At 36.6% G+C, this 20,914-nt stretch overlaps 1 protein-coding gene across 1 annotated transcript in view; it reads left to right on the top strand.

Moving 5' to 3' along the window:
- The first annotated feature begins 1,867 nt into the window (after nt 1-1,867).
- Nucleotides 1,868-20,914, top strand: part of HFM1 (helicase for meiosis 1) — a 30,314-nt gene continuing 11,267 nt past the window's right edge. The window contains exons 1-24 of the mRNA XM_026790541.2: nt 1,868-2,041; nt 2,339-2,460; nt 3,945-4,242; nt 5,002-5,267; nt 6,754-6,801; nt 7,960-8,030; nt 8,505-8,637; nt 9,895-10,046; nt 10,402-10,479; nt 10,623-10,784; nt 11,215-11,415; nt 11,497-11,585; nt 12,224-12,267; nt 12,358-12,459; nt 13,818-13,963; nt 14,377-14,471; nt 15,233-15,366; nt 16,274-16,321; nt 17,531-17,611; nt 18,240-18,331; nt 19,148-19,254; nt 19,340-19,387; nt 19,581-19,678; nt 19,767-19,898. Of these exons, the coding sequence (XP_026646342.2) occupies nt 1,971-2,041; nt 2,339-2,460; nt 3,945-4,242; nt 5,002-5,267; nt 6,754-6,801; nt 7,960-8,030; nt 8,505-8,637; nt 9,895-10,046; nt 10,402-10,479; nt 10,623-10,784; nt 11,215-11,415; nt 11,497-11,585; nt 12,224-12,267; nt 12,358-12,459; nt 13,818-13,963; nt 14,377-14,471; nt 15,233-15,366; nt 16,274-16,321; nt 17,531-17,611; nt 18,240-18,331; nt 19,148-19,254; nt 19,340-19,387; nt 19,581-19,678; nt 19,767-19,898 (2,818 nt within the window). The 5' untranslated portion in view covers nt 1,868-1,970. The remainder of the gene's footprint in view (nt 2,042-2,338; nt 2,461-3,944; nt 4,243-5,001; nt 5,268-6,753; nt 6,802-7,959; nt 8,031-8,504; nt 8,638-9,894; nt 10,047-10,401; nt 10,480-10,622; nt 10,785-11,214; nt 11,416-11,496; nt 11,586-12,223; nt 12,268-12,357; nt 12,460-13,817; nt 13,964-14,376; nt 14,472-15,232; nt 15,367-16,273; nt 16,322-17,530; nt 17,612-18,239; nt 18,332-19,147; nt 19,255-19,339; nt 19,388-19,580; nt 19,679-19,766; nt 19,899-20,914) is intronic.

The following is a 20,914-nucleotide window of genomic DNA, read 5'->3' as shown; positions in this document are numbered from 1 at the left end:
TTTATTTCTTTCTCCAGGAATAATTTTCCTAACTGAGTTGTATGGCTCAGGAATCAGCTGCCTTTTCTAATTTCCATCCGGGTTGAAGTGAGTAAGGACTTCTCAGGAGAGTAATTCACAATAAATCCATGCTTGGACAAGCTCTAAATCCAGCACCAGTGGAGTGTCTGCACATTCCTCTCTGGCAGATTTTATGGGGAATTCAGGCCAATTCTTTCCCATTAGAGGATCTCCGAGTAGGAGGTTTGTCAGGTGCTGCTCCCAGGCCGCCCCTCTGAGGGCAGGCAGCGGCCGTGAGGCGGCCCCGCGCCCTCCATTTCGCTTCGGCGGGAGCGCCGAGCCCCGGAGCGGCGCTGGGGCCCCTGAGGGAGGGCCGGGCCCCTGAGGGGAGCGTGGGAGCCCCTGAGGGAGCGCTGGGCGCGCACAGTGCGGGGGAGGCGCGGCCGCCATCGCCGCTTCCCGCCGGCCCCGCTGAGGCGGCTGCAGTGCGCGGCGCCCCCCGGCCGCCATTTTGCGCGGTGGAAGCGGCGGGAGGCGCTGCGCTCTCGTTCCTCGGTGGAGGGAGCGGAGGCCTGGCCGTGAGGGGCCTCAGGGCCTCGCAGGCCCGGAGAGCAGCGCAGTGAGGCGGGGGATGCGCTCTGCGCCGCCGGGGCACCGGGCACTTGCGGTTTGTTTGGGTCAGCACCCTTAGAGGTTGTGACCTTGACTTTGGGCCCCCTGGAGAGTGCACTGTGATTAAATAACTGTACTGAGGAAAGGATTTGTTTTAGGGGGAAGGCGAAAAGTAAAGTGGCTTCAAAACTGAGCAAACTCCCTCGTGGCCTGAAGTGTTTGTAGTAAGGTGTTTGTTAAAGCAGATACATGAGGGAGTTCTTTGCTCCCAGGACTTGGCAAACACCTCTCAGTAAATGTGATTCAGTGGTCTGTGCTGCTCCTGCGAACACCTACTCCCTCATTCTGCCATCTGGAATATGCATTTTCCCTGTGGAATCCAACAGCACTGAGTGTGTGGAAAAGACGCTTTGTTTCGTGGCTATCTTGGAAGCGTTTTGCGCTCCTCCCCACCACTCCCACACCCGCCTTTTTTTCTTTCAATTGTCAATTAAAATAATTTTTGGGGTAGCAGTATAACTTTATTTTTTTAAATAACAGTATAATTTTGTTTTGCAAAAGCTTGACAGACTGTGATCATAATAAAACAATTGGAGAAAATATTGGCTGCAATTGTATAAAATAATCAGAGAATACGCTGGGCTGGAGGGGACTCAAAGACCATCAAGTCCAACTCTTGGCCCTGCACAGGACACCCCAAGAGTCACACCCTGTCTCTGAGAGCACTGTCCAAACACTTCTTGAACTCTGTCGGGCTGCTGCTGTGACCCCTGCCCTGGGGAGCCTGTCCCAGTGCCCAAACACCTTCTGGGGGAAGAACCCTTCTCTAAGGTCCATCCTAAACAGCCCCTGACACAATTTCAGGCTGCTCTCTTGGGACCTGTCACTGGTCACTGCAGAGAAGAGATCAGTGCCTGCCAATCTCTTCCCCTCATGAGGAAGTTGAAGAATGTGGTGTGTCCCCTCAGTCTCCTCTTCTCTAGCCTTCTCTAAGCTGAATTTTAGCATTGTTACTAGAATCTAAATACTTTAACATAAACTTTATCTGAATCTTCGTTCCTACCCACTTTTTCTTCCCAGATATGTCGTGATAGTAAAACGCTTCAAGTGCTGCCCTATAGGGACATTTTAGCATAAGCAATAGGAACCACATTTTATCAGGAGAGAGATTCTCTGTTTGAAGAAGGATTAAGAATGCAGTCAAGAGCTCTAAAATAAAACAATATAGAAATTAAATATTGGCACTTACAACTAATAAACTTTGTATTGCTTTAGACAGGGTCAAGTCTAGTAATTTCAGTTTTACATTTTCTTGTGCTGCCCTTTGCAGACAAAGAGACTTCACCTTTGATCTAAAAATGTTCAACTCTGCAGACATGGTCTTTTCACTGGATAATTTATTTTATGAAAAACCAGATATGAGACAAAGGTAAATCTTTATTATTATATATATATTGGTTTTCAGATGGAATCATTTTGCAACAGTGGTTTTTTTATTGCTCACTTTTTTGTCCACTGATAGAAATGTGGGGCTAGACATCTCTGGTTCCATAACCCATACTTTGAAATGTTTCTCCAAGCACATTCAATGATGCAGGTATATCTTAGGGCTATCAGAAATGAGGGTTAGCAGAAGTTAGGTTATTTATGCCTAGTGATTTTGAACTAATTGTTATAGAGGGTGCTTAAAAAATGCTTTTGCCTTACATTTCTGTGTTAAAAATAGGTGTCTGGAAAATGGAGATCGTAATACTTGGTTTATTGCACCTGCTCCAGCTATTGCTGAAATTCCAGCTGCAGAGGAGTTACAGAAGGAACTGGAAAAAAGCTCAGCTCCCACTCATATGGGTAAAGTATCAGAGAATAGAGTCACAGAATCATTGCAACCGTTGGAAAAGATGTTTGGGATGATCGAGTGCACCTGTAAACCCAGCACTGCAAGGTCCAACTAGTGTCAGACAATGTCAGGTGTTACTTGACATTGATATTAAATTACTCAACAAGTAATTAGTGTGACAGATCATTCCTCTTGCTGTGAAATATGAAATATTCTAGGTATGCAAGTAGAGAAAAGAATGTATTTGAGTTGAGAATGGTGGTGTTAGATGTGCCAGGAGCATAGCAGTCCTCTTTAGGCATAAACATGCCATAAGTTTGCTATGCAGAAGTGTGCAAGTAAGAAGTATAATCAAAATTTCAGTTCCTGCACATTGTTTCACAAAGCATTGTAACACAGTGGGAAGTGGCTGTAAGAGCATAATGTTGTCACATGGATCTGATGGCCTGTCTGCCACCCAAGGAACAGAGAGTTTATATGAAACTCACTTTTTTCTTCCCTTTCTTGGGGCTTTAATCAAATTGATCAGGAGGCCAAATTTGAATCTGGTCATTATGCCACGCTAAGTAAGTGGTATATTCCTAGACATTCAGGATTATCTTAAGGAAATTTATTTTAAAGAGTGCCATTTCTTTATCTATGTCAGCTAGATCTGTGCATTTATTAGCTGCTGTGCTGATTTATAATATTCTCTATTTAGGAATTTTAGTAAAACAGAAGGAGAGGTTTTTTCTGCTTTATGCAAAAGTAATTCCATTAAGAGCTACTTATTCAAACAAGCTTTTTGATTTTTGTAGAATTAGAACTTCTGGGGTTATGCTACAAACAGGCATTGTAATTTTGAGTTTCTAGATGGGTAACATTGAAATTAAGACAGCAAAATAGAGCAGTTGTTATCTTGTTGCATTTCGTTGCTTGTTTCTGTTTGTCCCTTTCCCTTCCTGTTGCCAGCAGCAAGGCTTGTTGATCTGGTCAGCCAGATCAGGACACTGATTCTGCTGAGAATTAACCCTACAAAGTGTGATAATTAACCAAGAAGGTTATGAAACCAGCCTGTCACCAACATCAGCACCAGCTCTGACTGTTGAGATTGCAGTGGTTATCTCAGCTGTTTGTAGCAGGAACTTCAAGCTTGGTCATTGTGTCATTTTTTAAAGGACCATCTTTATTCTGGGACTGGGTGGAGAGTTCTGTCATAGAAACTATTTTGTAGTTCTGAAGAGTAGTTTTTATCCTTTATTTTGCATAGGAAGAAAAGAAAGGGACCTTATTTTTGTAACTTTTTATTTACAATGCATGCATTGCATTCATTAACATAAGTCATAAAATGCACATTAAAATTCTTGCAATAAGATAGAAACATCAGTTTGTATAATAGATGTGAATTTGGCTGATTCTGGGAAAATTTGGCTGATTCTGTGGGAAAGGTACTTGATTAAATAACTGTGAATAAGAATATGAATATTAATGAAATAATAATTTATCATTTTTGTAGGGGGGAGCAAGCATGAGAAGTTTATACAGCAATGTAAGAGTAACACAGAGAAAGTGGAAGATAAATCATCAGCACCTATTCATTTTGGCATAGCCCCTGAAAAGGAAGTCCTACAATTAAGTCTAGGAGAAAGAGATAAAATTAGTTTTCAGCATGAAAATCTGAAAGTGGTTTCATCTTTTCTTTCCTTTGATGAAAATAAATCTAAAAGAATAATAGATTTTTCTCAGCAACCACAAAATAAAGCATTAAGTGAAAACAGTGATGATGAGAGTGTCCATTCAACATTAAGAAAAAGGTATGTGCCTAGTCAACTCAGACAATTTATCACTGCCAGAATCATATTATTGTTTTAGATAAATCTCTTGAACACAAGTTTGGGATCCATCAATTGAAGTTACTTTAGCAGGCTCCAGATGCTAATTCTTCAGTGTAAGAGAAAAAAAAGTTTCTTTTTGGCAATATTTTAGTAATTTAATTAAATGTGTCCTGAGCTCAGCCTCATTCATGAGAAAAGTAAGCATTGGTTTGTTGCCTACATTTTAAATAAGACTTTAGATAACAAAGCTTTTGGAAAATACTGCTCTGAGTTCTTTATCTGCCTGGTGATGAGGAAGGCTGAGATAATTTGCTTTGCTGAGCAGAGGTCAGCTAGTCAGGAATACCTTGGGCAGTTCTCAGTGGGATTTCAGTGCTCCCTGGGAGGAGAGATTTTGTCAATAAACTGCTCTTCTGTGTCCAGCTCCTCCCATTCCTCAGAACCTGGGTGTCTCTGTTGGTTTTAATGATGCAGAAACTGAGAATTAATCTGCTATTAGGAGTCAGAGCCCATCTGCACAAGCAATTTATTCTTTCATGGTCTTTCTGCAATGAAAGCGAAGTTAAAATGTATATTGAAAGGAGTCTTTAGGTCAGATTACATAAAGTTAGATAAAATTTTACTATTTATCTTACTAGTTCTGCTGCTAATAGATATAATTGTATATCTAGTATTTTTCAAATATTAGATAAATTGTAACATTACAACGAGCTAATAAAAATTTTGGGTCTTTTGCAGCTTATTTAAAAAGTCTGGCAATGTACAAAAAAATACAGAATTTAAAGCTGGTTCTGTTGATGTGAAAGAAATTGATACTTACCTAAATACAAGTGAAAACATGAAAGAAGTGACAAAAGAAGGTTTTTTGAGGAATAATCATCATACTCCAATAACTAAAGACTCAGATTTTACTTTGCATAGGGTAAATAATGAGGAGATTGTGTCTGAAAATGGAATTAAAATTCAATCATTTTCTAATGCTTCAGAGATTCTGGATGTGACAGGTAATTATTTTTACTCTATTTCAAGAAAAATAGTCCATTGTCTGTCTTTGGTATATAATAAAGGGTATCCAAGATCTGAGGAAGAGTGAAGAACATTTTCCCACCAGCTCAAAGTGAGATAATTGAGTAAAATTGGTAGAATGTATTGCAGTCCTGTGGAACTTGATTGCATTGTTGTTTAATATGAAGTGGCTAAACAATTTATGAAGAAGATTCACATTTTCAGAAGTGCTAAGTCATGTAAACCTGTTTGAAAATGTCATTTCACATCCCCTCAACAATTTGAAAAAATCCAGCCTTTTCACTTTGTGTGGTAAAGAGTTTCAAATAATTTCAAAACAGAAATTGAAAATTAAATGTTTATTTGTGGTGTGGCTCATATTTGTATCTTTGTACAAATATGTTTTAAGTAGGAGATATCTAGAAAATGGAGGGAAGTGGTGAGATTTTGATGAAATTATAAAATACGTGGTTTAGAAATTATTTTTGGCTTTTAATAGTTTTTAAGTAAGTGCTGTTTATTTCTAGATGTTAAACTTTTTAGGACATGAGACGCCTATGGAATGTACCTTATATGCCTGACTACTACAGAAATATGGATAGAAAATGAGTTCTAGCAGAAAAATGTAGGGCAGAGCAGTGGCTTAGGATGGGATTTGGAAGCAGGTCAGTAATGGGAAGCAAGGTCATTCCTCTGATTGCTGTATGAGCAGTGGTGATTGGATTTGTGGGTGAGAGGACAGCAGTGGGCACCGCTCACTTTGCCTTCAGCGAGGGTGTTCAGCCCACAGAGAGGCTGGAAAGCGCTCCCACAGCGTTCTGGTACCCACAGGGGCACCGGGAGTGCATCAGCCTGGTGCCAGAGTGGCTGGCCAGGCTCAGGGTGCTGAATGGCTCACACTGCCCCAGTGCCAGCGCCAAGGGGAGTGCTGCAGGGTGTGCTCTGCAGCAGGGGCTGACAGCAACCTCATCAGATTCAGCAGGAACAAATCCACAGTCCTGCCCCAGGGAAAGAGAAGAACCCCTGCGTTCCTCTGGGAGGGTGTGACTGAGGGCAGCTCGTGGAACAGTGCCCAGCGCCTGGCGAGCAGCTTGCTGAGCTTGAGTGAGCAGTGTGTCCCTGCAGTAACAAAGGCACCAGCATCCTGGGCCGTGTGAACAAAGCTAGGAGGTTTAGAGAAGTGATTATCCCTTTCTTGGCACTTCTGAGGCCACAACTGGATACTGCATCAAGGTTTGAGTCTCTGGTACATGCAAGATACCCTGAAACTGGAGTGAGTTCATGAAAGCGCCACCACTATGGCCTTTTTAAATGATGAGCTAGTGACCTCACTGTCTATCCCATCTTCTCCTTTCTATCACCTGGACCTTCTTGCAGCCTTGAAACTCCTTACAGAACACAGCTTGGGGTCAGGAAAATACTTTTCATGGTTATTGGCTGAAAATGAGTCTTATTTTATAAGTGCTCTGTTTTTTACTTCTTTAGGAACTACACGAAGAAAACTGGAAATTTTGAGGGCTGTTACAGAAATACGTATCCTTGTATTTGCTGGGTCTGGTTTTCCTGATTTTATTACAGTGCTTTTACATTTGCAAAATTATTTTGTTTGATTTGTAGGCATAGAAATTAATGCATTACATTGTAATAGTTTTCACTTTACTTTCCCAGCATAATGCTGGGAATCAAATGTTTAATACGTGTTTCTTTTGACTTTCAAAACAAGACTGAAATAAGACAACTTGTAGATCATTCATTCCTAAGAAAGCTTGTTCTTATTTCAAATGTTCAAATTTTATCCTCAAAACATTCTTTATAAAATATAAAATGTAAAATTTTAATTTGCATAATATATATATCAGACATTTTCTATGCAAACACACATGTACACCTATATCTCCATACAATTTAAATAAAGGAAAAATTAATTCTTATTTAGGCTTATAAGAAAACTGTATCATACTTTCTGTCCCATTTTCTTAGAAGAAAATTAATTTAACATATTCCTTGTTAGTCTTGTACCTATGTTGTAGTGTGCCTATACTGTATTTCCATTCTTTAAGCAGACTTTACCATAATTTTCTTTCTTCTTGGCCCTACCTTGAACATGAAATATAATTAAGTATTCATCTATATCTATCAAACTTCTGGGTTTTTAACACACTCTTTTCAATATTTTGTTTCTAGGAACCTGTCAAATGGTAGGTTAAATATCAGGAAGAGGAAATGTCTAAATTTAGACACCCTAAATTCATATAAATAGTTTAAAAAGTCACAGTTTTCAGAATTAGTAAGAATTCCATTGTTTTGAATTTACCAGTGAAGGATCATTAATGCTTTGTAGTTTGAAAATAAATCACTTATTTAGAGCGGGGATTTTAAATAAGTATTTTTTTTTAATCCTTATTTTCTTTATTCTAATGTTACTTGCTTTTCTTTACCCATTTTTAACTGCTTTGGTTCAAATAAGTTGAGGTTTTTTCAGTGATATGGAAAACTGTTTCTTTCTTTGTATATGGCACACCAAGAATCTAAAACTACTGAATCATTTAATAGGTTACTTTTGGATAACATTTTACAAGCCTGTGTAATATTGTGGTATGTTTTAAGTTTGCATTTAGATTGCAAGGACAAGATGCATTTACAATTTTATAATTTATGCTCTAGTGTTTTAAATTCCTTAATGCTCTCAAGCAACCCAATTTAGAAGTATTTTTAAGGAGTTCCCATATTTTAACTATGCACAGTCAAAAGCTTTGGATGATGTAAGTATGGAACATAAACTGCAGCTGCAAGTAGTGCTTTGTAGATAAATTTAAGTGGGACTTTGATATTCAGAACATAAAAGAGATTAGAAAACTATAATATATCTAGAACCTCTTCCTGGCATAGTTTATCAGGGTTGTGCTTAGCTGAGAGGAGAGACCAGAAGAACTTTAAAAAATGTTTTTCTCAATTTAAAATACTTTTATGTTAGGATGAGAATTATATTTATGCATACAGATTGGTAATATATTTGCAAGGAGGAGGAAGGGTTGGGTGAATGAGTGACATGGGTGAGTGACAGTGCAGAGGAGGAAAGAGGGAAGATCAATCTTGTCAGAGGAAAATGAGGGAGCTTGACATGGACACACTTGGCTTCTAAGGTGATGAAGGATAAAATATGTGAAAAGGAAGCACAGTCATGCAAATCTTGCATTTTTCATTATTGAAAACTTAACAGGACAATTCTTTGCTAGCTTTTATATACAGATAGGAACTTTGTGATTTGTGCTCCAACTGGCTCTGGAAAGACTGTAATGTTCGAACTAGCTATTACCAGATTACTCATGGAAGCCCCACTGCCTTGGTTAAACATTAAAGTTGTTTACAGTAAGTATTATGCAGCTTTAAATATTTTGGTGACAGAACAGAAAATGCCATTCTGGGAATTCAGAGATCTGGAGTGAGTCCAGGAATAATATTGAGATTAAGTACATTAAGGTATTGCAACCTGCTTCATTCTTTAAAAAGTTGATTTAGTGTTTATTTGTGGTACCATTGTAATTATTATCAGTATTTAACAGCACTGTGTAATTGTAGTGTTCAGCATTGCTTATGCAAATAAAAATTAGGAAGTCCTGTATAAGTTTGTCCTCCAAGAAGGTGAGATGTACACAAAAAGGTAAGGAGGAGGCAAAGGAAATTAAAAAACATTCTTAATGCGTGGTTTCTGGCTGACACTATCTTTTGTATGGCTGGCTGTTGCTCTGAGATGAGGATCAAATTTTTCAGTATTCACTTACCTGGCAAAGTTTCCTGCTATTTTCTGGATACTACCTCAGAGGCACCAGAACTGTGATCTTCGTGAATTTAACTGATCTGTGAGGAAATATGAAAATACTTGGAGATACTCACACCAGTTACATGTATTGTTAATATCCATCCTTACTGAGAATGATAGCTGATTTCTGGGAAAAAAGAGTCTGCGAAAGTACAGTGTGTATTCTCAGGAAAAAAAAAATATAAGTAGATTGTTTTAGGACTCTGTTCATGAGAGCTGCTACCTGCTGTGTTAGCTGCTTCATATGACCCTACACCTAACTGTCCATTTGATTTTGATAGAAAACCAGAAGAAATAAAGGTCTATCTCTTGCTCTTGGATGGTTTCTCACTTATACTTTGTTCTCTGAATACAGAGTATTCAAATCATTCCTAACTGGGAAAAGGTTGTATTTGTATGATGTTCCATTAGAAAAGATGTATTTCCTGTGGTTTCTTCCATCTGTGAGAAAACCTTTGATAGATGAATGATTGTTTCCATGTGGTACTGCAAAAAAAAAAAAAAATCAAATCCAACAGGATAAAGGATTAAGAGAGAGCATAAATAATCTTAATTAAAGGGTTCTGTTTCTGCTTGCTGATGGGAAGAACTGGGGCCCAAAGCTCAACATTGATTGTGCACATGGCGCAAGATAATAAGAACAGGAACACCAGTTACAGATTTTATGGTTCTGGAAGCAAAGCAGAAAATTAGGGAAATTATATTCAAGAAGGCATCTTACTAAAGAAACTTAATGCATACATTTCTAATACAGTTGAAGATTTGGTTTTCCTGATTTATTTCTCATTATTTGGTGTTGTTTTTAGTGGCTCCAATAAAAGCTCTATGCAGTCAGCGTTTTGATGACTGGAAAGAAAAATTTGGACCTATAGGACTCACCTGCAAGGAGTTGACAGGAGATACACTGATGGATGATTTATTTGAAATACATCATGCTGACATTATCATCACTACTCCTGTAGGTTTCATTCCCAGTTCTTACAAGAGCTTAGAATAAACAGAAATTAGTGGTCTTCCAATTGTATGCTGCAAGGACTGCTGATTTTTTTTTTTTTTTTGGTAATATACAGTAATTTTATGATCCTTTTGTTTGTCTGCACACTGGTGTACATGCTCTCAGTTCATATAAACAAAAGTTAGTAATATAATAATGTGCCAGATGAAACATAGATGGCATTAGCTTGAATTAATCTGTTTCTGTTTAAAGATTTATTTAGACATGTCTCCATGTACTGTAGTTGTGGCTTGTGTTGGCATTTAAAACATCTTTCAGCTTCTGTTGTTGTTTTGATGTGTGGTTTTTTTCTTCCAAGGAAAAGTGGGATAGCATGACTAGAAGGTGGAGAGACAACTCTATAGTCCAGCTTGTGCGACTGTTTCTCATCGATGAGGTAAGAAAATTAATGAGGATTTATGCACTGCTTTTTATCTTTTGTGAAGATAAAAAGGAACCTTAGAAAGTATTAAATGTATTTAGCACATGTCTAGATTGTAACTGGAAAATATTTAGCACATCTTTTGAAATTCCTGATAGGTACACGTTATAAAGGATGAAAGCCGCGGCGCAACTTTGGAAGTTGTAGTCAGTCGGATGAAAACTGTTCAGTCTTCTCTTTGGCGTCACTTAGAGAAACATGACACTGTTCCTCCCTTGAGATTTGTAGCTGTTTCTGCAACAATCCCAAATACTCAAGATGTAAGAGTTACATTTTAATGCATTTTGATCAATGGAGTTGTGTTTTATAAAATTTGTCGGGAATTACAATTTTAGATTGATAGCAAAATAGTAATTTCTAAGCTGTCATCTGAAGACAGCTATGAGGCTGCTGCTAATGTAATATTGCCTTCAACCATATGGAAATGTCAGCCATGTATGGACATGCTTCAGTTTTAGATTTCTACTTGTGGTTTTTGCCTCTTAGGTGCAAATCACAACAGACTAGAGATTTCAGTTTAAATTATATTGGTCCTGCAAAAAGCAGACCCTCACCTGTGATTTTAAAATATAAAAAAATATGTTAGTAGTTTACATGTGAAAAAGCTAAGTTAATTTTTCTGTGATGCTATTAGAGCTGGAGCACAATTAAAAGAAGAAATTTATGTTTTCTGTTCTACTTTTTTTAAAGATTGCAGAATGGCTTTCAGATAGTAAGATGCCTGCTGTGTGCCTGAAAATAGATGAGGATCAACGACCAGTGAAGCTACGCAAAATTGTGCTTGGTTTTCCTTGCAGTGACAATCAGACAGAATTCAAATTTGACTTAACTCTTAACTACAAGGTCGCTAGCATTATACAAACATACGCGGAGCAAAAACCAGCACTTGTGGTACAGCAGCTTTTTTTTATCATGTTTGAAATTATTTCTTTCTTGAAAGTTTTGATTCAAAAAAATATCTTTTATTTATAGTTTTGTGCCACAAGAAAAGGAGTACAGCAGGCTGCTTCTGTTCTTGCAAAAGATGCTAAATTTCTACTGAGTATAGAACAGAAACAAAGGTATTTTTCTATTTAAATTGGAAATAAGTGTTTGTACATTTTAGTAAACCTGTGATATCTGTGAAGAAAGCTGTTGAGCTAATACAGTTTCTAGCAGAGGACTGTGCAACAAAATCATCACAATTTACATTCTTTTTGGTAAATTGGTGCTCTTTTTGGAAGTTTTATTTGCTTCTCAGAATTTTAGGATACCTTTCACAAACCTTGTTTCTCAAAGCTGCTTTCTGAATATAAAAATGCTAATTCTTATGGCCCTCGAGACCTTGTAATGCAAATATTAAGCATATGAATAGTTGAACTGGGTGTGACTTTAGTAATTTTTTAAGTTGTCTTTATTTTTTCAGATACTGTTAATAAATACAGCCATATTAATTATTATTTACTTCAGGGTTGCCTAGTCATGGCAGCTGCAGAAGCTACTCCTGGCTTTGGGACTAAAATATGATCTAATTTGCTTTATGTGAACAACACATAAAGATTGTTGATTGTCACTTGGAAAGATGACCAGGCTCGAAAAGCTGCAACAGCTGCCCCAGAGAGTCAATCTGTTCTCTCTGAGGATGGGAAGGGTGGTTGAAAATAACCAAAGAAGGTATATTTTTTAATTTGTTTTTGTGTTGTTTGTATGTGTTGCATAGATTACAGGGGTTTGCAAATTCGTTGAAGGACTCCAAACTGAGAGGTAAATATAACCTACAACTTCTCTGTTTTGTGATTGAATATTTGCTTGAGAAAACCTAGTCAAATGATGTATATATAATTTCATTATCAGAGCTTTTGACCTACGGCGTGGCTTATCATCATGCGGGTATGGAGATCTCAGACAGAAAAATAATTGAAGGAGCTTTTACTGTAGGAGACTTGCCAGTACTTTGTAAGTAAAATTAACTTAGCCAAAATTTCATTTTTGTATCCTGAGAAGATTGCAGTTTGGAAGTAATATTTTATGGTTCTGTAGTTTGCTTAACCTTTGGAAGTTGTGAAATCCAGGAGAAGGTGTTTTTGTGTTTCCCATGTACTTTTACCTTGTGAGCCTACATATGCACTGTTACTAAAGACCATAGAACTTCTTTTCACCACACATGGAGGTCATCCCCATCCCATGTCCATGTAGGTCTGGCCATGTCTGTTTCCTTTTCCTACCACTGAGCCCTTCCATTGAGGTGGAGAGTTCTCTGCTAGTGAATCTTTCCTCTGAGTTTCCAAGAGGTTTTTTTTTTGCACCTGTGGCTTCCCTGGAGGTAATAATCTACGTTTATGCATCTTAGGTGGGCAGGATGTTATTTTCAAATTCCCATGCAAGGTGTTGTGACTGATGGGGAGGTCCCTAAGAAGTATTCCATCTGTTGTTATGTGAAATGAGAAGAGATCTTAGGTGTGATTGTCTCATCTCATCTGGGCTTTCTTTTCCTGTAAAAAAAACATCCAGACCCTATGGGGAATTGTCTGTGTGGCTCATATACAACACTAAATGATTTGTGGATTTTTTTCTTTCCTGTTACAATGATCATAAGAAAAAATAATTTAATTACTAATTTTAATTTTCATTTCGTTTCCAAAAGAATTGGAAATTTCAATAATCCTTTGTTTTCCTAGCAGAATAGTAATATCAGCTGGCCCATTTGACTGGCTTTCTGTGTTGAATTCTTGCCACTCCATATATTCTCTGGAGAAAGTGAATTAGGAAACATGAGTGTAAGATCACTTGCCACATACTTGACTGATGTTTTCTGTGTGAGTGTGTGTCTTGGTAAAGTGCTGTGATAGTATTGGTGGTGGTTCTGGTTTGGTGCCATGGGTATAAACAATGCTAATGACTGATGATTTCAAAAAATATATCTTAATATTGACCACTACTAGGCTAGATGAAGCCATGGTTCTATTCAAATACATATCCTTGAAGAAATAAAAGTAAAGTTTCTCCATTGTGTGTCTGTTATATTGAACATGGATCATATTCTGGATTATCTCCAAGTATAAAGCAATGTTTAAGTGAAAGTATCTGGGATGTAATTTGTTAAAGAATATGAGAACAAATGAATGCTGATGATCAGATACACAGAAACTGTTATGTAAGTACTTGTCTGTAATTTACATCATTGCTTTGTGGTGCCCACTGATTCCACTAGAAACTAAGAACTCTTAGGCATCAAGAGTTAAGTTGCCTACTTGCTGCTTGATTAGAGTCTGCCAGACATTTTGATGGTGTTCATATACTTTGATCTGATGTAGTTACTACTAGCACCTTAGCTATGGGAGTCAATCTGCCTGCACACCTGGTGGTTATAAAATCCACAATGCATTATGTTGGAGGAGTGTTTCAAGAGTACAGTGAAACTGATATTCTGCAAATGATTGGGAGAGCTGGAAGGCCTCAGGTAAGTGAATGTTTTATTTTATTGATGCTGTCTATAGACATATTAATAGAAGCTATTCTTGCAGAAGAAAGTACAATGCCAGGAATTTTACTGCAGCACTTGGTTTTTAAAGGGTTATTAATACTTAAATTACTCCTAGGTAACTTTTTTGTTGAGAAAGAAATCCGTTTACTTTTGTATTGTCCATCAAAAATCACTGCTTCACCTTGCAGTAGAAAAAGATCTGAAGATTAGATTTGGGTTACATAGTGAATGAGGATTAGAGAAAAAGTAGAAAACTGGCATACAGTAACATTTCAGACAGGATTTTGAGAAAAGAGTTTTAGTGGATTCAGCAGGTATGTGATGCATATTCAACTGTGTTTTTTAATAAGAACTCAAGAGCAGCTTTTATGTGGGGTTTTATTTTCCAGTTTGACACTACCGCCACAGCAGTTATCATGACTCGTTGCAGCACCAGGGAGAGATATGTACAGATGTTAAATGGTGCTGATATAATAGAGAGCAGGTAACTAAATATGTTTTTATCAAACTCTGTAGATAGTAGCTAAACTTCAGAGTTTCTACAGAATCTACATAAAGGTTTTGCGCTCTGCTTTTGTCCATTTAGAAGAAGTTAAGAAAGAATTAAGGAAAATAAAGCCAAGCTATTCAGTAGTTAGTGGTCTCTTTTTTTATCAGCCAAAAGAATCTTTAGGACATCTTAAGCTCAAAAGAAAAATTAGATTCCTGCTGGAAAACTGAGGAAGCTGAAAGAGTATTTATTACAAAGACAAAGAGCAGGAATTTAATGCAGCCCAATCTGAATTTCTAGATTATAGAGTCTGGGAAGTACTAGACCTATATTTGCTGTTAACAGATTGTCATGAGAAATATGTGGGAAAGTTAGGATGGTAAAAGGTAAAATAAGAAATTTTACTCATTTACTTTTGTTAACATTAAATTTTTCAAATATATTTAGAATATCAACAGCACAGAATGTCTATGCTAAAATTTTTAAATGTATGTAACTTTATTTTCTAGTAAATGTCGAACTTCACAGTTGACAGTTTATTTTTGCTTGCTAGGCATTAGGCCATAATAAACAAATTACATGTTGTTGATTACTTACATAATCTTTACTGTGTTCCATCAATTTCACTCATTACAGTGAACAGTCGTGGTTTGGGAGGAGGGGTTTGTTTGATTTTGTTTATTCCCAAAAATTAGTTTTAGCACTTTTTGTATTGCTCATTGGAAAATGTCCTTAAGTGTTGTTTTTTGCACTAGCTTGCACAGGCACCTTGTTGAACACTTAAATGCAGAAATAGTGCTACATACTGTCACGGATGTCAGCGTAGCTTTGGAATGGATACGATCGACATTCTTGTACATTAGAGCCTTAAAAAATCCAACTCACTATGGTTTGTTTGGTTTTATTTCTTTAATTCATCTAACTATGGCATTAGGATGTGTTCTGTCCATATTACTTGTTTCTATAATTTTCTTAGGGACTGTTATTTCATAATGTGATGAAAACAAGATGTGCAATGTGGCCTGTAACATTTTGTTTTTTAACATAAGCAGTGGGAGTTTCAGCATGGTATAACATTTTAAAACTGTGAAGAAGCCATTTGCAACTTCATAATCCGTTTCTTTTTATCTTAATATGCTGGACCATGTATTAATACAATATCACGCCATAATGTATTTTGCACTGCTGAATATGTAATCTGCTAAGAAAAAGACTAGTCTAGTATTTGATCATTTTTTCTAGAATAAAATTCTAATTATCTTAATTCCAACGTCTTCAGTTTGTCTTGCCCAGAACATTATCCCAGTCCCCAGCCCTGACCACATCTTTGTTCTTGCCCACTTGCTCTACCCCTGATTTTGAAGTCATTGGGTAATTGCTGTAGACAATTTTTATAAGGATTTATAGCTGGAACATAGCACATCTAGTACTTGAATGGGTGTTACAATTTAGGTGGCTTCCTATATTCCAAAATAAGAAAACTGTACCTGGAAGTTTCTACTGACATTCCTGAAACTTTTAGGACTCTGGATATTTTACATGTGGGAATGTTTGCAGCTTTTACCTTTGCACATCTGTTCTACAAGTCTCTTACTGATATTTAGAGAGTTACACCTTGTAAGACTTCTGACTTGTCTGCAGTATAATAAATATTCCCACATATTACACTTTGGGGTATTTATCTGCTTCCTAAAAGTCAGCAAATCAGGTTTAATGGGTGATGACATTGAGGAGGAAGTGTATGATAGTACTAGGTTAGGATACGTTAGGTTAAAACTTTTGTCTTTGCCATTAAGGTTTCTCATCTGGATTAGATAAAGTTGGAATTGAAGCAAAATTACAAGGTAAGTGGCTTCTTAGCTTTTTTCAGTAAAATGTTACAATTTAGGGCAGGTTCACCCATGTTTATTATCTATGTCCATTAATTTCAATGGAGCTATTTGCAGGACAAATGTAGTTAACTGTATGTTATTAATTCTATTTTGTTATTAATGTTTTTGAAATACTATCAGTACCTTTTAACTGGAAGAAGAAATTTTCTTGGGGAGAGGAAAATCATTAAATGCCTTTACCTACCTCATCTCCATATACATACTCAGAAATATGAAGCAGAACACTTTAATTTTGATTATCATTCTTCCTAATTTTCCTTTCAATGATCTCAATTGCTTTCATTAATTTCTGTTACTATACTTTCAAAAAAGTTCTTTTCAGAAAATGTCATCTTCCATTCATAAATTTAGCCTTGAAAACAAAGGATATAAAATGTAAACATCTTTGCCCGGTCTAGAAACAATTTAAAATTGCATGAATTTAAGAGGCATTTTTTTGCTAGCACTTGAATAAAACCCAGTTATTAACCTTTTTTAAAAAATACTGCATTTTAGCTATTTGCAATTCCATTAGAAAATATACAGTGGACAAAATCATCTGGGAATTGGTGCCTATTAACTTTAAATACAGAAATAGCATACAACTCTTCAGGTGGTTTTGTTTTGTTAATTTGTTTTAATGTAAGTTTTCTGGTACTTTAAATGTTAGTATATTTATAAAAGAGTACTTGCTATCACGTTCTGCATATCTACAAATACAATTTTCTTTCTTCAGTGAAACTCCTCATGTCCATCCAGACCATTTGGAGCTAAAATATCTGGAGGAGAGTCTGGTCCATGAAAACATGGACAGATAAAATGCCCAGAACCATTTCAGTGTTAGCTAGGTAGCAAAAGTCTTTTGTATAAGTGCTTGTGGGTTCTCTGATCTGTCATTCAGAATTGAATATGGCAACCTATATTCCAGCATCTAGTTTCTTTTCCTTTACAACTTTTGCCTTACTGAAAAAGAGTTGGCTTGTCCTTATCAATTATCTTTCAGTGAGTTTCCCCAGAGAAAAGTTAACCACCAACTTTAATAGGAGGATTCCAAAACCTTTACTTGTGTTCAGTGGAATTACTTGGGTATACATTCATACCATTTGATGATGATGTTTGTGGTTTGTACATGGATAAGGTATTTTTAGTACATGCAGAAAACATTTTTCAAATTTTTGACAGAACTGTGTCTGAGGAACTTAAATGATTTATCAGCTTTTGATTTGATCAGGATGGATGAAGCAAATAATTTCAAACCCACAGGTAATACTTATTTCAAATAAATTAATTTTCAGAAGTGATGTAGAGATGATAGTGAACTGTGAAGGATCTCAGCTACCCTTGTGGCCCATTAATAAGAGTACATAAATGTAGTAGAGAGTAAAATCTGAGGGACTTTTTAAGTAGAATATTTGGACAAGTTTCTTGACCAAGTCGTGGATGTTCACTCTCTTAATCTTGTTTCACGAATAGATCTTCTCTTGTTGCTGAAAATTTGTTGCAGATTAGAAGATTGCAGAACACTGTGTCAGGATAATTGGTTGTGGCACAGTGCAAGGAAGGACAGGTTTGGTCAATACCTGCTATTCTCTGGACTCCCCTGCTAGAGGTGTTTGGCTTCTTGGCAACCACAGTTCCCTGCCTGGTGTGTTAGTGGGACTTCATCTCCATTGGAGGGAATTGCCACTGGCACATGGCTCTTTCTGCCACTCTGTGATTGGATCAGTCATGTCCATCTCACAGCTGGGGACAATGACATACTGAGTAGTGGGGGTAAATCTCAGAGAGGCCTGCAATAAGAAAATTAATTTAATTTTGTGGCTTTAAAAACTCTAAGCCACTAAAATATACTTGACATACTTATTTTTTATGGTATATTCTTCTTTTACAGACACTGGAAGATTAATGGCGTGGTATTACATTGCATTTGATACAGTGAAGCAGTTTTTCACAATGAAGGGGACTGAGACTCTAAATGAATTGGTAATTTGAGTTTTTTTTAAATTACATATGTTCAATTATTTTTAAACAGTCTAAAAAAAGAAGTGTAAGGTGTTATTTATTTTAAAGAGTCAGGCTTTGTTTGTATAAAGTTTTAGAGAATACATCTAATTAAATTCTATATGGAGTATTTTTGAGACTTTGTACTTTGAGATCTTTTGATTTCCAACTCTTTCTTCACTCACTAACCTTGCTTATGAAGATGCAAAGCTGCTGAAGCTGTTCTGTTTATGTACTAAAAGCCTTAATATTTTCTGCTTTAGTAGGTTTTATTTGTTGAAAAAACAGCTGCATCAAGAGCAGGTTTTACTTTTAAGGGAATTGTCTTTTTGTTTTAAGTAACTTTGCTCTTTGAGCTAATGAGTTGTTATCTGAAGCACAAGACATTTTGTTTTCAAGCAAATATTATGGTAAAACAGTGAAAAAAACGAAACACTTGTTCTCCTGTGACTGTCTTTGTTGTTAAAGTGGGAAGAAAGCAAGGTGAAATACATAACAGAAAAAGTTGTTTGTATTTACCTTGTATAAAGTGTTAGTAAGATGTGGGGTTAATTTTAGATAACCTCAACTGAAATAGTAATCAAAAAGCTGAAAGAAAAATTTTCCCCTTTCATTAATAGCCTTTATAGGAAGAGGAAAGAAAGTTGGTCAGTATCAAAAAGAACTGATGAACTGTGTCTTCATGGTCATACTGCTGAGGCAATAAATTTTTTTAAATGTTCTTCTAAAAAATATTAGAAGAAGTAATAGAAAAAATGGCAAATTAAAACAATTACTAAAAACATTTAATTATTACAGATTACAATGATCTCCAACTGCACAGAATTTGTGGATGTGAAGTTAAGAACAAATGAAAAGAAAATATTGAACACTTTGAATAAAGACAAAGACAAAATAACAATCAGGTATTTAAAAAATACATTGAAAATTGAAAGTACCTTTTTAACAATAAATAAAATGAATTTAGAAAATAATTGTTTTCATGCATAGGTTTCCAATGGAGGGGAAGATAAAAACAAGAGAAATGAAAGTAAACTGGTAAATATTATATTGCCTTTTTATTTTTTATTGAAAACCTGACATTTTATGGCTGTTAAAGTCCCTGCTAAATTTTTTGTCATTTTGTAGAGGGCCAGATCTTGTATTTTGTGGTTTCTATTCTGAATTTCCTTTTTTTTCCCATGAAAAACTTTGATGTTGTTCTTTGTTTACAAACCCATTGTTTTTCCAGTCTCATTCAGGCTCAGCTGGGATGTATTCCTATTCAAGACTTTACTTTGACACAAGATACTGGCAGAATATTTAGAAATGGCTTGAGAGTTACTAGATGTATGGTAAAATTTAATTTTATTTTCCTGGTACATCTCCTAATAAGCTACATTAAGTTTGTTAACATAAGTCAATCTTATTTTTACAGGGCTATCTGACTTTCTGGCATCATCTAAGAACAACTTCTCTGCTTTATTAAACTCTTTGATTTTAGCAAAGTGTTTCAGGTGCAGACTTTGGGAAAATTCACTTCATGTGTCTAAACAATTGGAAAAAATTGGTAGGTACTAGTTAACAATGGTAAAAGTGTAATCTTGACAAAGAATCACAACTCATAAGTAGCCTGCTGATTTCTGTGGTATCTATGTACATAATTGAATTAGTCTGCTAATTACTTATTTGCCACAATTGAGTACCACAGTTGCCAGAAGAATCTGCCATGGCAAAATCAAGCTCTTTAGTAGCTTTCTTAAGGCTTTCAAAGTATTTCAGAATTGTACTTATTCCTCTCTATTCCTTTCAGTATCCCAGGCATATTCCACATTGATGTGATTGCATGTCCCTGACTAGGCTATGTCTTCCTTTCCAGGCAGCAGTTGCTGTAGGTCCTGTTACTTGTATGCATTAAAACCTTTTAATTCACATTGAAAAGGATAGGAATCATGAAATATAAATCAATTTATTATGCATGAGGTTCTTATACACACGATGATCAAAAGTTTCTAATGATCTTCCTTTCACTGTATCCTGTTATTGAATGAACTTCTGGCTGGAAGTACAGGCTTGTCATAATTATTTGAAAAGGGGTTCAGAAATTTTTGAGTCTTCTGTTTTATAAAAATGTAGTCATACTTGTTTGAGGTAGTAGTGTATCTTCCTGCTTTGATGTCTGGTCTTATCATACCTTCATGCTTTCAAAATTCACTGCAGCATTCTCTGTATTTCTTCTTCAGAGATACATCAGCTCTGCACTGAAGAGTGTAGTACAGAGATCTGCAAATTAGAGAATGGCTAAACCCAGAGGTCCATCGAGTCCAGCACCTTACAGGCTTTCCTGCTCAAGGGCAGAGGCTGTAATGCTTCATTCATGTGGATTCAAAGCAAGGGCAGGGCTGGTTAGCCTGTGCACAGCACAGTGCACAGCGCTGGGAACACATTGCCACTACCCCACACCTGTGGCAATGTTGACACAATCATCTGAGGAATCTGCCTCATGTTCAGCATTTCTGTGGAGCTAGGATGAGTGGGAGAAATATGGCACTTGCAGTGTAGACAAATCCTTCCCTGTACACAGTA

This window comes from Zonotrichia albicollis, chromosome 8 (genome assembly GCF_047830755.1).
Source record: "Zonotrichia albicollis isolate bZonAlb1 chromosome 8, bZonAlb1.hap1, whole genome shotgun sequence".
Classification (NCBI taxonomy): Eukaryota; Metazoa; Chordata; class Aves; order Passeriformes; family Passerellidae; genus Zonotrichia; species Zonotrichia albicollis.
This window is presented reverse-complemented; position numbering and strand designations above follow the sequence as displayed.